The following is a 14068-nucleotide window of genomic DNA, read 5'->3' on the forward strand; positions in this document are numbered from 1 at the left end:
TATATCACCTTTAGGGTCGATAAAGTGGACGCTAAAAGTTATCATTAGGGTCGACTTTAAGTGGACGCTGATAGTTAATTTTTTTTTAAAATTTTTTTAGGACCATTAGGGTCCACTTTGTGGACGCTAATGGTTAACTATCTGCGTCCACTTTGATTTGGACACTGATAGTTAATTTTTTTTTAAAAATTTTTTTAGAACCATTAGGGTCCACTTTGTGGACGCTAATGGTTAACTATTAGCGTCCACTTTAAGTCGACGCTAATGGTTAACCATTAGCGTCGACTATGGCTTCCGTTTACATCACCTTTAGGGTCAAAACATTGTGACTTTTAGGATTGATAAAGTGGACGCTAAAAGTTATCATTAGGGTCGACTTTAAGTGGACGCTGATAATCACACATTTGATTATTAGGGTCAGACTATTAGCGTCGACACTTTTAGGGTCCCAAAGTCAACGTTGTTGTCAACAGCGTCCACTTTAGGACTTTTAGGGTCGACTCAAAGTCGCCCCTAAAGACCTAAATTCTTGTAGTGTGTGGAGATATGCAGGGATATGGCGTTATGTGGATATGAATGTTATTATCGTGAAACGCTTCCAAAACATGCAATGAATGTCTAGGAGCATCGGTGTGCTATCTCAATTACAAGATGTAGGTTTGTGCAGAGCAGTGAAAAATATGATTTTTAGGATTTTGGAGAGGCATTACAGGTGTTGTTGGACTTGCATTTTGTCATGTAATTTTGGAAAATAATGTTTATGGGCAAAACAAAAGTAATGTAATTCTGGAAACTTGCATTTTATAGCTGATTTAGGTATTTTCTTTTGTTGGTTTTTCATTTGTAATTTACTATAAATTTGCATTGTCATTTGCAACCCAATTATGTCAATGTGAAAAATCCTGCCATATAATGTCCTGCCATTGTGAAAAATCCACATAATGCCTCAAAATCATGACATGCCTCAAAATAAAGTGATCTATATTAAACAATTTCAAGTGGTCTACATTGAATTACAAAAATCCACATAAAGTAGTCTACATTGAACAATTTCCAGAAACAAGCATTCCAATCAAAAGTAAGATCCAACAAGCAAATTTAGCTTTCGTCACACTTCCAAGCATTCCATTCAAAAGTAAGATATGCTTTTGCAGGACTTGGTGACTGTAAATTCCATTAGGTCTGAAAAAATATATTTCAATGCATAAAAACAAGGATATCGGTTACAAAAGATAAAGGGAAATAATATAAAAATACCTACGGAACTACATTATTTTGAGTTCCAATTACTTAGCCATGTTGAATATCGGTTTGAAATGGAAACATAGTTTCATTTGTATCTAGTTCATCTTGTAGCGATCTTTGGCAAGTCTTCAATTAATAAAGAATTAAAGTATGTTAGAAAAAACTACTAATATCAATAATTTAACAAATGCAATAGATCAAAATTAGCAACCAGTTTTTTTCTTTTTGTTTGGTTTGAGCTTTGTGTCATCCGATTGATTTTTTATTTCTTTTGACTTCCTCACCACCACTTTTTCAACTTTAGACACTTTCCTTTTTGATGCTCGCTTCCCTTTAGTACAAACCACATAAGGACTAAGTATGTTTTGACTTTCCATTGCCATGCCACTTGACACATTACCGGTAGTAGATGCATTTAGGAGTGATTGAGAAGGTGGAATTTGCTCACTCCTTGGTCCATTTAAATTTTTATAACACTCAAAAACATGATTTTTCATTATCGTGTAATTGTCCACGGTTGTCGCTCCAATTGATGCTAACTCAAATATATCTTTGCATAGGTCGGAATAACGTTCTGCAATAGGGTTGCCAATCAAGGGATCATAACTACTTTCGATAAATTGATGTTTTCACTTCAAGTCCTTCCTCCATTGGTTGAGAATGTATTTTTTGGCAATATTGTAACATCAAATGTGCTCAATATATATATATGGCATGTCTACACAAAATTCCTTTTGATTCAAAATAGCAACAACTACTTTTCACTTCACATGAAGCTTCATTATAGTAAACATTAAAGCATACTTTTTTTGTGTAGGCATCATTGATTTCTACCCGTTCAGTCACTTGATAAGTACTAATTTCACCTTCACTTTTTAGAAGTGAGCCAGTACAATACAACACCTCCATAATCTCCTCTTGCACTTCTTTGAACTTTGCATAGGTGTAAAGTTGTGGAAATTGCTTCTCCAAAGAAAACCTACTTGCACATGAAATCGTGACATTAAAAGAATGGAAATCAGCAACACTCTTATTCTCAACTTTCTTACGCAAAGCGTTATCGTATTGATCCACAAATTCCTTCAATATGGTCGACGAATGCACGTAACCATCAAAAAATGCATTCATACTTTCACTACGTTGTGTGGTAGTCATGCCGTGTAGCACCCCAGATTTTTAAAGTCTTATTTTAGAGATATTAAATTGATGCTATGATTATATCAATATTCATATTAGGTAATGGCATTTACTTTGAGGTTGAGATATTTATTGATGATATTAGGTAATAATATTTATTCTTGAGGAACTTATTAGATCTTATGAATATTATTGAAATGAATATTGATTTGAGGTTATTATATCATGATGATGATTTTATATTGATTATTTTATTGGGAGATTTAAGAGATATGATAATTGATGATTGATTGGTATAATTTGGAGTATGATTGTAATAATTGGTGAAATAGTATAGGGTTGGTAGAATAGTATAGGGTTGGTGGAATAGTATAGGGTTGGTGAAATAGTAAATGAGGGTATAATTGTAAATTGAAGATAGAATGAGGGTATAATTGTAAATTGAAGGTAGAATAGTATAGGGTTGGTGAAATAGTATAGGGTTGGTGAAATAGTAAAATGAGGGTATAATTGTAAATTGAAGGTGGAATAGTGTTTGATTTTCTCCTATAAATAGAGCTCTTCTCCTTCAGTATTTTCACAACTCATCTCCTCTCCCATCTCTTGCATATATTCTTCCTTCTTCCGCTTTTTACTCGGTCTTTCTTCTTTCTAAGAGTGTTTACTCAGAACAGAGAGAGAAAGGGCGAGACCAAGCGCTACAAGAAAGAAAGAACACAAGAGAAACCGAGAGTGAGATGAGAAATTTAAGACAGAGAGCTGAAGAGGAAGAAAGAGAGTTTAGGCGAGAGAGAGAGAGAAAGTCAGTGAAGGGATTGTTATGGGTATGGACCAACTGCAGCAGAACGGGTTTCAAGTAATTACCTTTGATGATCCATTCATGTAATCCACTGTAAGTATTCTTACTTACTGAGTATGATATTGATATCCAATAATACGGATTTTTGTGGTTTTATAACTTGTCTAGCATTTTGATATATATGATTCAACAATGATTTATATTGTCGGAAATCAATTGACTCACTACTTCACAGTTTTTTGTAGTGCTTGCAGGAATGGAAAATCAAGGTAATTATGCAGTTGTGATTAGAGATTCATATTGAGATGTACAGAGATTCCAAGTTGGTTAAGTTTTGTCTAGAGTTTAGACTGTCGGATAGATTTGTATAAATGCCTTGTACGACATAGCTTCGGGTATTTTTGTATAAAGAGAAGTATTTTAACAGTATTTTTTTGTATTGATAAATACAGTTTTCCGCTATATATGAGATCAGATCGTTACATGCCGGCCCAAAATACACATTTCAAATATGTTGGTACCCAAAATGTCCACTCACTATATAAGCTACGCAGCCACGCATTATCCTCCAACTTATAACACTCCAGTAGACTTTGCCAACTTGCGTCAAACTCATCACATGTCAGAGAATTGTATACACAACTTCTTCGGGCACTCTTAATGGTATGGTACTGTGAATGTGATCCAAATTTATCAGGATTTTTTTTTCAATATATGCCATAAACAAAATCGATGTCGGGCATTTGGAAAAACTATATTGATAACACTTTTCGTAGCCCTATTTTGATCTGTTATAATTGCCTTTGGCGATCGACCGTTCATGCATTTCAACCAAGTCTCAAACAACCATACAAATGTTTTTGTATTCTCACTTGATATTAAAGCTACCCCAAAGAGTATTGACTGCCCATGATGATTTACTCCCACAAAAGAAGCAAATGACATTTCGGACCTATTAGTCAAATAAGTTGTGTCAAATGTAATGACATCCTCAAAATCTTCATATGATACCTTACTTCGTGCATCAGCCCAAAACACATTTATCTACCTACAATCATCATCCAAATCCATCTCAAAGTAGAAACCATCATTTACTTCCTGCATTCTACTAAAATAGCCACGAAGTGCTTCGGCACCTCGTGTGCCTAAGCGTAGATGTCTTGACTTGGTAATAAAATTAAGATAATATTTTTCTCCAAATGCAAGATTCTCATACCCCCCCGCTTCAACAGCCAGTGAGTTATAACTCTTATTCATTCTTATTCCCGCACTATCATTTATCTCAAGTTTACTCTTCGCAATAGGATCCAAATCCTTATTGCATCCAAAAAATCTCACTTGACGTGGGCTTAAATGATGATTATGCTTAGAACATACACTAGTCACACACCATTTTGTATCAATTAATTTCACATTAAAACTGGCCTTACACCCCATTCTGATTGTTTGACTAGGCTTACAAAAACTATTACTTGAGCTAGGTTTTTGGCTGTTATGACGAGCACATCCTAGAGTAAGGTAATGTGCATGCCATTTTTCATCATTTTTTGTACCACCCCAAAACCCTCTTTCTTCGCATAACTCCTATAGTAAATATTAAGTTTGTTTATGGAGCTAAATGCCATTCCTTTTTTGGGTGTTTCAACATTTTCAACTTCATCTATGAGCTTCAACACGGACTTGCCATTGCCCACTTTATCTTCCGACACTAAATAGTTTCATTTTCAGCAATATCAAAACAAATAAAACAAAATTTAGATGAATTAAAAACGAATAATAACATTCACTAAGTTATGCTACAAGAATTAAATGAAGATTAAAAGGCCCAACATACCATTTTGGAGGTCCATTTCAAGGGGAGACGAAAAATGGATTAAAATAGTGGGTTGGAGATTCTGAAATTTGGGGATTTTGACAAATGTAGCTCATCATCGGAGATGTGGCCGGCTCGTCGTCAATTCATATGGTTAGCTCATTGTCACTAAAATTTGGGAATTTTGACCAATATAGCTCCTCGCCAAAGATGTGGGTGGCTCGCCTTTTTGGTCTTCGGAGGCCGACCGTCAGTGAGGGGAGAGTGAAGAGGAAAGAGGAGAAAGAGAGAGGGGGAGAGATTTGTGTCAGGGAAGAGAGGAAAACAAAGATATTTTCTAACAGGGGAGGCGGCGGCGAAATGGGGAAGAGAGATTTTTCTAACCTAACAAATTATTATTTAAAAAAAAAAAAAAAATCTGACGAGTGTTGGTGGATGTTGGGCTGATTGTGGGGAGCCGAAAATCTCTACTCGAGCAAAATATAAAAAACAAACACAGAGAACAATAAAAATAAATAAATAAAAATCCAAAAACACCTTTAAACCTCTGCTTTCCCTTCCTTAACCTCTATTCGAGTGTTGGCTTGCGTCTCCAAGAGCTAGCCTTGTCTTAGGCTAAGGTTAATTGTGTAGGTTAGCCGCGTCTTTTAAGAGCTAGTGTTGGGTTGGGATGAGGTTATGTGCGCGAGTTAAGCTGAGGCTATTATGCAAGTTAGCCGTGTCTTTTAAGGGCTAGTGTTGGGTTGGGCTGAGGTTAGGTATATGGTTTAGGCTGCATCTTGAAGGGCTAACATGGGGTTGGGCTGATGCTAGGTGCCCAGGTTAAATCGTTTCTTTTTATTTAGGGTTAATAACCTTTTTGGTATCTAGGTTTTAATGTTTTTATTTTTTCCCCTAAGGTTTTAAACATGACAAATCTAATACCTCAGATTTTGGAAAAGACTGAATCACCACCTCATTTAATTTCCGTCAATCTCCCACTAACGGAAGTCCACATCATAGCCACGTAATCACGTAATATCGCGACACGTGTCCGCCTAAAAGAAAAAAAACTAAACGGTAAATCCACATATAACATTAAAGGGTTATACTGCTGACGGTGCAGCATCGACGGTGCAGAAACGGTAATTTTTTTTTTTTTTTTTTTTTTTTTCCGAATTTATAAGGGGATTTTTGTCTTATTGAGAAATTTATAAGGGCATTTTTATCTTTTTGCTAGCTTTGGGGACGTTGACAATGTTTTGGTAATTTGGGGGTGATATTATCATAATTGAAAGTTTAGAAAGACATTGTCAATTAAGTGATAATTTGATAAAGGTATATGAATTTTACCCTAATTTTTAAAATAACATAAGAAATCTTAGGACGTTTATTAATGTGTTTTGAGGTATATTCCTGTTTTTAAGTTTTTAAAAGTATCTATGTTTTGAAGAAATAGTTTTTTATATTTTAAGGACCGTTTGTATTTTTGAGCGATGAAATCCAAATCCATCCTCTCTCTTTATAAAAAAAAAAAAAAAAAAAAAAAAAGGCGAATTTCGGAAAGACCGACCCTTTGCTTTCATGCAATCGTAATCGCATTCTACCGGGGAATGGACGCCCAGGACCAGGCGATCTTAGAGGAGCTGCATCGCGTAGAGGTTGAGATTGAAGATGTCCAAGGTTCCTTTCCTCTCTCTCTCTCTTGGATTTTACATATTATTTATTGATTTATTTGGCTTTACGTTAAATTTCGTTTTTACAGCTGCTTTTCACTTTTGTTCTTAATGTTTTGTTGTTGCTTCTTAATTTGTTTCTGAAAATTCAGTTTTCTGTTTAAAAAATTAAAGTCTTTGGGGGTCTTAGGTATAAAACAAAAGACTGATTGAGGAAGATAACACAGTCACTGTTTTGCTTGAGTTCAAACATAAAAATAGAAATAAAAGAAATTTCATGACAATGATCGTTCTTTTCTATATATAAAGAATGTATGTGATCATTAAATCACAGACATTATTTGATTTAACGATTTGTCAAGACAACATTTGTTTGTTTTAAAATATTAAGCACTTATATTTATTTACAGAAAATGAGAAAAAAGAAGAAGTGATAAGAGTAATAATCTCAGAATCCATAGACCACAATAATGAAAGCTCCATAAGACAAAAATCTATTTGTTTTCTTTGCTCAATAATACAAATTTTTGGGAAAGGTTCATTCGGCTGAAGCGCGTTTGGAAGTATCTCTTTTCTTGCTTACTGTTTAGTTATTCCTACTACTTGATGATGGGAAAATTGCTGAAGAAAGGAGAAAGTGTGGGTTAAGCCCATGAATCTCACTTGGTTTTCATAAAATTAACAAGTTGTTGATTATAACTTTGAGTGATCAATAATATCTATTCGTTCTTAATTTATTTTGAAAGAAAAACAAGTACTATTGATGAGTTTTTTAAAATGAATATGGATGATGCTGAAATCCACACTACCAAGTCCACAACAAGGAAAACCTGAAATCACCAAACAAATTAATTCAGAGGCATGCTGGTGTGAGCCGGCGGAAATACCTTTGATGCCTAAGTCAATAAGTTAATTCTACTGAAGAAAGGTTTCTCTTTTAGGAGAGAAGTGATCGAGTATCTAATAGAATTTTTGTAGCAATGAATGGGGTGAGTGGCTTAACTTCCTTTTTGGTCTTCTCTCCTTTCAATTGTAGGCCATTCTCCCCTTGTACAATTTTGCCAGTTGTCACCACTTGAATGGGTTGCGCATGGGTTGTCCATGATTTCAGCTAAGTGCAGTTCGAATTAGGAAGATAGTAGTTCAAACCACAATGAAGAAAACTTAGCGATTAAGCTATTATCAATTCGAACAAAGAAGAATTTTAGTTCGAACGTTCACCTGTCAGAAGGAGAAATTGCAGCGCCAAAAACTTAAGCTATTATCAATTCAAACAAAGAAGAATTTTAGTTCGAACGTTCACCTGTCAGAAGGAGAAATTGCTGCGCCAAAAACTTAGTGACTAAGGTAGCAGTTTGAACTGCTGGGTAGCCAGTTTGAACTGAGGAAGTTTCATGAGACTTTAGGAAATTTGTGATGCCACTTTTTATAAGGTGTTGTTCGAATTATGAGGTCCTCAGTTCAAACGGAGCTCGATATTTTTGCCTATAATAGCTGAATTCAGAAAATGCACATTCAAATTTCCTTCTTTTAACACTCATAAGGTATGTGAGAGTATAGAAAAAGCGATAGAAATATTGGGAGAAAGAAGAGGCTTTTGGTCTCACAGCTTTGGAGCATTTTAAAGAGGAATTGCTTGGTATAAGTTCTAACTCTAGTTTTATTTATTTAATCATTTAGATTTTTAAATACATCATACAGACTCCTACACGCCGCCTATAGGCATATAGACTCCTACATGCTGCCCACGCCGCATCTAACACCTCCTTCTTCTTTGTCACCTCCATAGTGCAGTGACCCAGAATTCTCAGCACTGATGTCAACAACTCCCATGGCAAAGGAATCCTCCCCTCCTTTCCCATCCTCTTCATCTCTTCACTGTCGCTCTCCTCGTACACGTGTTCAGACCAAACCACACAAAATTTGCAGAAATCAATCTTTGACCCAACCGGCATCTGCAAAATCTTGTTGTAATACAACTCCAGCGCATAATTCTTAGTACTTGGAAAACCCACTCATGTAATAGCTTTAAACAATTGAACATGGAGATGACATGAAAATATGATTAAAACAAAAAAAGAAGAGACAGACGGAGACATTAGAATATCTTGGCAACATCCTTTTATACACCATGATTAGCACGAGCAAAATGGGTGAACTCTTGGAATGAAATGAAGTTGTCACCATCGGTGTCAATCTTGGCCATCATATGCTTCACCTCATCCAGTGTGACGGATAAGTGTTTTCAAGGCATCCACACGATTCCGTGAGGCTTCAATGTCGGGGTTAGCTCGTAGGCCACTCCTTTCCTTTTTTTTCTTTTTTTTGTAAAAAAGAAATTATTTTTTTAGTATATAAATTTAGCATATTTGTATTTTTTATTAAGAGTGACACACATCGTCATTTTATTGGCAATGTGGCACCTAACATAATCTGTCAAATGTTTTAACAGAATTTGACTCCAAAGACGAAATTTTTTTTTGGCATACCTCAAGGACTTTTGAATTCATTTTGATACGAGATGGAGCGATTTGTAATTTAGGCCAACCACATGGACTAATTTTGCATTTATCCCTAATTGATATAATTTGATGAATTACTTTATTGCTTTAGATATACACATATGTATATGTTTTGCTGTTATGGGACATAGAATGTGTATATATGTGTATAGCAGAGGTTATACGTAGTAAAGACGATACCGAAGAAAAGATAAAAGGTATTTTATATATTTATTAAACAACTCTACAATGCTTATTTGATCAAATATGAGTTTATGTGATAAAACTCTTTTTTTGGAAAACCCTAATATAGATGTTATTATAAACATATGGTAGAAATATTTTCTAAAAAGAAGGCTTATAATACAAGGTCAATGATTTTTATACTTATTGAGACTGTGGACCCATTAATCTGCCTATGTAATTGTGGATTACATAGATGTTGATGTAGATCTTGTAGGTGTGAAAGATTGATGTAACCCATAGGCGTACTTAGATGTCTTTTATTGAGATGCCCAGGGATCTCAAGCTCATGGAAAACCAACTTGAGCTAAGTCAGCCTAGTTTTTTTTTTTTGAAAGGAAAAAACTAGGCTGACTTAGCTCAAGTTAGTTCTCCATTAGTTTAGATATTGTATTCATTTATGCAGTATGTGGCAGATCTTGGTATCCATGTATAGGCAATAACGATCAGTGGTTGTGCTACTACCTCTAAGGAAAATCTGATCATTGAATTTCTGTTTTGCAATCATTATCTACTCTTTAAAATGTAGACATGATTTTTTCTTGTTTCTTCATGTTGCGTTCTGAGTTTCCACTGTGTCATTGTCTAGTCCAAATACAGATGTTGCTTGAACAGCAAGAGAAGTTGCATGAAAGACAGTCTGAACTGAAGACCCTGTTGGAAGCATGTAAAGGATCAGGAGACCCAGTTACAGATGATGCTTCAACTACTGTTGAAAACTGGTCTGGGCAATTTGAGTGGGATTCTGAAGCTGATGATGTTCGGTTCAATGTTTTTGGCATATCCACATACCGTGCAAATCAAAGAGAAGTAAGTTCTCTCTAGGGCAGATTTTTTTTATTTTTTTTGAACGTTAGCTAATTCGTGCACTGCTGCTTCTATAGTCTGATCCTATATAGTTTTTCAGCCAAAAAAAAAGTTAATCCTATTTCAGCCTTCTTTTTTAGTGTCACTTATCATATTCTGATTTATTTATTTATTTTTCTGGAGAAGTGGATGGTATATAACCTCCTGATTACTTCCTCACATCTCTCCTCTTTTGGATGAAAGCTTTTTGAGTTTGAATGGAATTTGAAAGGAACCTCCTGATTATCCAAGTGCACTAGAACTGTATGGCATTTGACAAAAGAAACAAAAGAAGAAAAAATTGAAATGAAGATCTAGAGGTGTACGCTAGAAACATTATTAGAAGTGGGAGAATTCATGGCCATGTGATGTAGGATGGCCATCTAATTCAAAGAGTAGGGGTTACCTACAATTACTATAGGTGAGCTCAAGGCTTTAATTTTATGTTTTTGATAAAGAAGGCTGGTTTAATATTATGGATGGGAAAAGTGTTTAGATGAATTCTGTATCTAAGCTCTTTATAGATTGAAAGCATTAAGTTCACAGCTTTTTCCGAGGAAATGACTAATTAGGGTTTTAAGGAAGCTAAAATTAGTGTTTCATATGGGACAAAGGTTAAGAAAACTCTTTGGTTTTAGGGATTTAAAAGTTATAGCAAAAGGATATGATTTGGGATTTATGCAAGAAAAAGCTTAGTTTAGTGATATTGTTTTACAGCTATGGATACAACCCCTTAATGTTAATTTGAATATTCATTTGGGCTTTGAAATTCCATTGGTGGTGCATTTTTCTAAGCAAAAAGGGTAGGGGGTGCCCAGAGGTTGGAATTCTTTATTTGGTTGTAATCATAGTAACACCTTACCCATTGGGACACCAGTCGGGAGGGGCTAGACGAACCTGTGACATCCACAGGTACTTCCTCAAGAAGGGTTGGGCATAGCTTGACCTCAGCCCCAGAAAGGGCTTAGTGGTAGGAAGTCCATGGGGAAGCATTAATGGGCATGAGTCTTGCCCTCTTAGCATCACCTTCACAGAGACTTGAGCGCGTGTCTTCTCCACACCAAACCTCATGGGAGTAAGCTTTGCCACTAAGCCAATCCCTCTTGTGGTACCATTGGTAGTGCATTTACTAGTGTGATGCCCTGGCTTTAATTACAAGCCTTGCTGGATTCTTGCATAAACATTCTTATGTTGTTAATCCATTCATGGATTAAAAAAAAAAAAAATTCAAGAGCACAAAAAGTTGTCATATCTCTTCTTATTGATAGGCTATTATTTTTTCCATTGTGGATTCTGTGCATAAACATTCTTATGTAATCCATTCATTGAAAAAAAAAAAAAAAAGTTTCGAAAGCGCAAAGTTGTCATTTCCCCTCATATGGACAGTTTTCTTAATATTGGTATGATGCTATCACTGTTCTCTTTTAATTGTCACTGCTAGCTATTACTCTCGATTCCTAGAGTTGTTAGGTATATGCTAATTTCATAATTATGATTATTATTTTCTTCATAATTTTGATAGAGTTTGAATTATTTATTTCTTTGTAAGAGTACCATGGATTATAATTAGTTTCTGAAGTAAAGAGTATTGGTGCATGTTGAGGCCTCTTGTTTACGTGGTGTTTGTAGCTTGAAAACTTTTTTTCCCTACCCTATACATAGATTTTTACTAATCAGTAATCAATGGATGCCAGATTGTTAATGCAATCATGAGCGGAAGAGATGTTCTAGTGATTATGGCTGCAGGTGGTGGCAAAAGCCTGTGTTACCAGCTTCCAGCTATTCTTCGTGATGGAGTTGCTCTTGTTGTTAGTCCTTTGCTTTCCTTAATTCAGGATCAGGTGCCCTTTATTTTATACTATTCTGCTTTCTAACAAATGTGCTACATGGAACCCCTATATATGATAGCTTCTTTTGCAACTGTTACTTCAGGTAATGGGTTTGACTGCTTTAGGCATTCCAGTGCATATGTTGACATCAACTACTAGCAAGGAAGACGAGAAGTTCATATACAGGGCTCTTGAAAAGGGTGAAGGAGATCTCAAATTGTTGTATGTCACACCAGAAAAGATATCAAAGAGCAAGAGATTTATGTCAAAACTTGAGAAGTGTCATCGCGCTGGTTGTCTCTCTCTAATTTCAATAGACGTATGTATTTTTCTTAAAAAAATAATAATCTTCATTCTTGATTCCGAAGTCAGACTAAGCATCTCGGTTCTGTCTTTCTCTTGGCTGTCAATAGTTGTTGGTTTGGTGGTTCTGATTCAAATGTGTTAAATGAATACTTGCCCTACCTTCCTTTGCATGTTCTGTATGTACCCAATAACTTATATGAGAGGCAGTACTATTTTTAAGAAAATTAATCGTTCTTAGTTTGGGGGATAAAACATAGACAAAAGAAAACATAATAGCAAAGTACTCCTTGTGCTACAAAGTATGTAATGTACAGATATATTTGTATGTTTCTTTGTATATATACAGACATGTATTTTAGATGAGCACTATAATGGGAGAAGTCAGATATATATTTCATTATGAAGTAATTGAAAGAAAGTAAATGAGAGCCACTATTTTCGTTCATTTAATTGTGCGTCATATGATGCACATTCTTATTATTCTCATGTACAATGTGTTGTAATGGTGATCTATGATACCAAGACTCATAATTTGACAATTTACTACGAGATAATCAAACTCTTGTTTTATATTAACCCTTAACCGTGGTGGTTCCAAGTCATTTATATGATAAATGACGTGACTCTTTTTGATGAAAGATAAGAAGGAAGAATTCTTATTATTTCTCAATACCTCAATGATTTATCTACTCTTGTTTATATAGTGAAGCAACACACATTAATATGGAATTACAATAAATGAGAACATGTATGGAAAATAAATCAAATCATATCAGCTGCATATCTTCAATACTCCCCCTCAAGCTGAGGCGAAGAATTTTCGCATGCCAAGCAATACCTGAATGAAGAACATTATTGGCCATCCCCTCGTTAAAATATCTGCAAGTTGCTCCCATGACTTCACAGAAGGTATACAAATCAACCCTTCACGCAATTGTTCCTTGATAAAATGTATATCAATTTCAATGTGTTTAGTTTAATCATGCTGAACTGGATTATGAGCAATATTAATCACGACATTATTGTCGCAGTATAGGCTCATAGGTTCGCAATCATATCCAAGTTCTTTCAATAGAATCTTCAACCAATTCACATATCCCATGGACCACGGCTCAGAGTTAAACTTTTGCACTAGATCTAGCAACCACTGGCTTTTCTTACTACGCTAAGTAACTAGATTTCCTCCAGCAAGCGGATAGTATCCCTAAGTAGATCTTTGATTTGTGATTGACTTAGCCTAATCTGCATCTGTATAACCTTCTACTTTTTGACGATAATGTCAGGCAAACAACAATCCTTTCCCTAGTGCAGACTTCAAATATCGAAGTATTCTGTAAACTGCTTCCATATGAGACTCCCAGGGTAAATGCATAAACTAGCTCTCTACACTTGCTGCATAGGCAATGTCTAAACGAGCGTGTGACAAAATTATTAACTTGCTAACCAATCACTGGTATCTACCTTTATTCATCAGAGAACTCCCATCACTTTCTTCTAACTTTTTATTCTGCTCTATCGGGTTGTTAACAGCCTTACAACCGGGCATCCCTATTTCTTTGAGTAGATCAAGAATATATTTTCACTAGGAGAGGAAGATACCATATCTTGATCTTGCTACTTCAATACCCCGAAAGTAGTTCAAATTGGCTAAGTCTTTTATCTCAAATTCATTGGCGATATATTTTTTCAACCTC

At 35.3% G+C, this 14068-nt stretch overlaps 1 protein-coding gene across 1 annotated transcript; it reads left to right on the forward strand.

The window, feature by feature from the left end:
• The first annotated feature begins 6518 nt into the window (after window positions 1–6518).
• Window positions 6519–12788, forward strand: LOC132173772 (ATP-dependent DNA helicase Q-like 2). The gene is made up of 4 exons (XM_059585371.1): window positions 6519–6656; window positions 9983–10203; window positions 11934–12080; window positions 12172–12788. The coding sequence occupies exons 1-4, from the start codon at window positions 6587–6589 to the stop codon at window positions 12514–12516; spliced, it is 783 nt and encodes a 260-aa protein (XP_059441354.1). The 5' UTR covers window positions 6519–6586; the 3' UTR covers window positions 12517–12788.
• The last annotated feature ends 1280 nt before the right edge of the window (window positions 12789–14068 follow it).

Source organism: Corylus avellana, chromosome ca3, assembly GCF_901000735.1.
Source record: "Corylus avellana chromosome ca3, CavTom2PMs-1.0".
Classification (NCBI taxonomy): domain Eukaryota; kingdom Viridiplantae; phylum Streptophyta; class Magnoliopsida; order Fagales; family Betulaceae; genus Corylus; species Corylus avellana.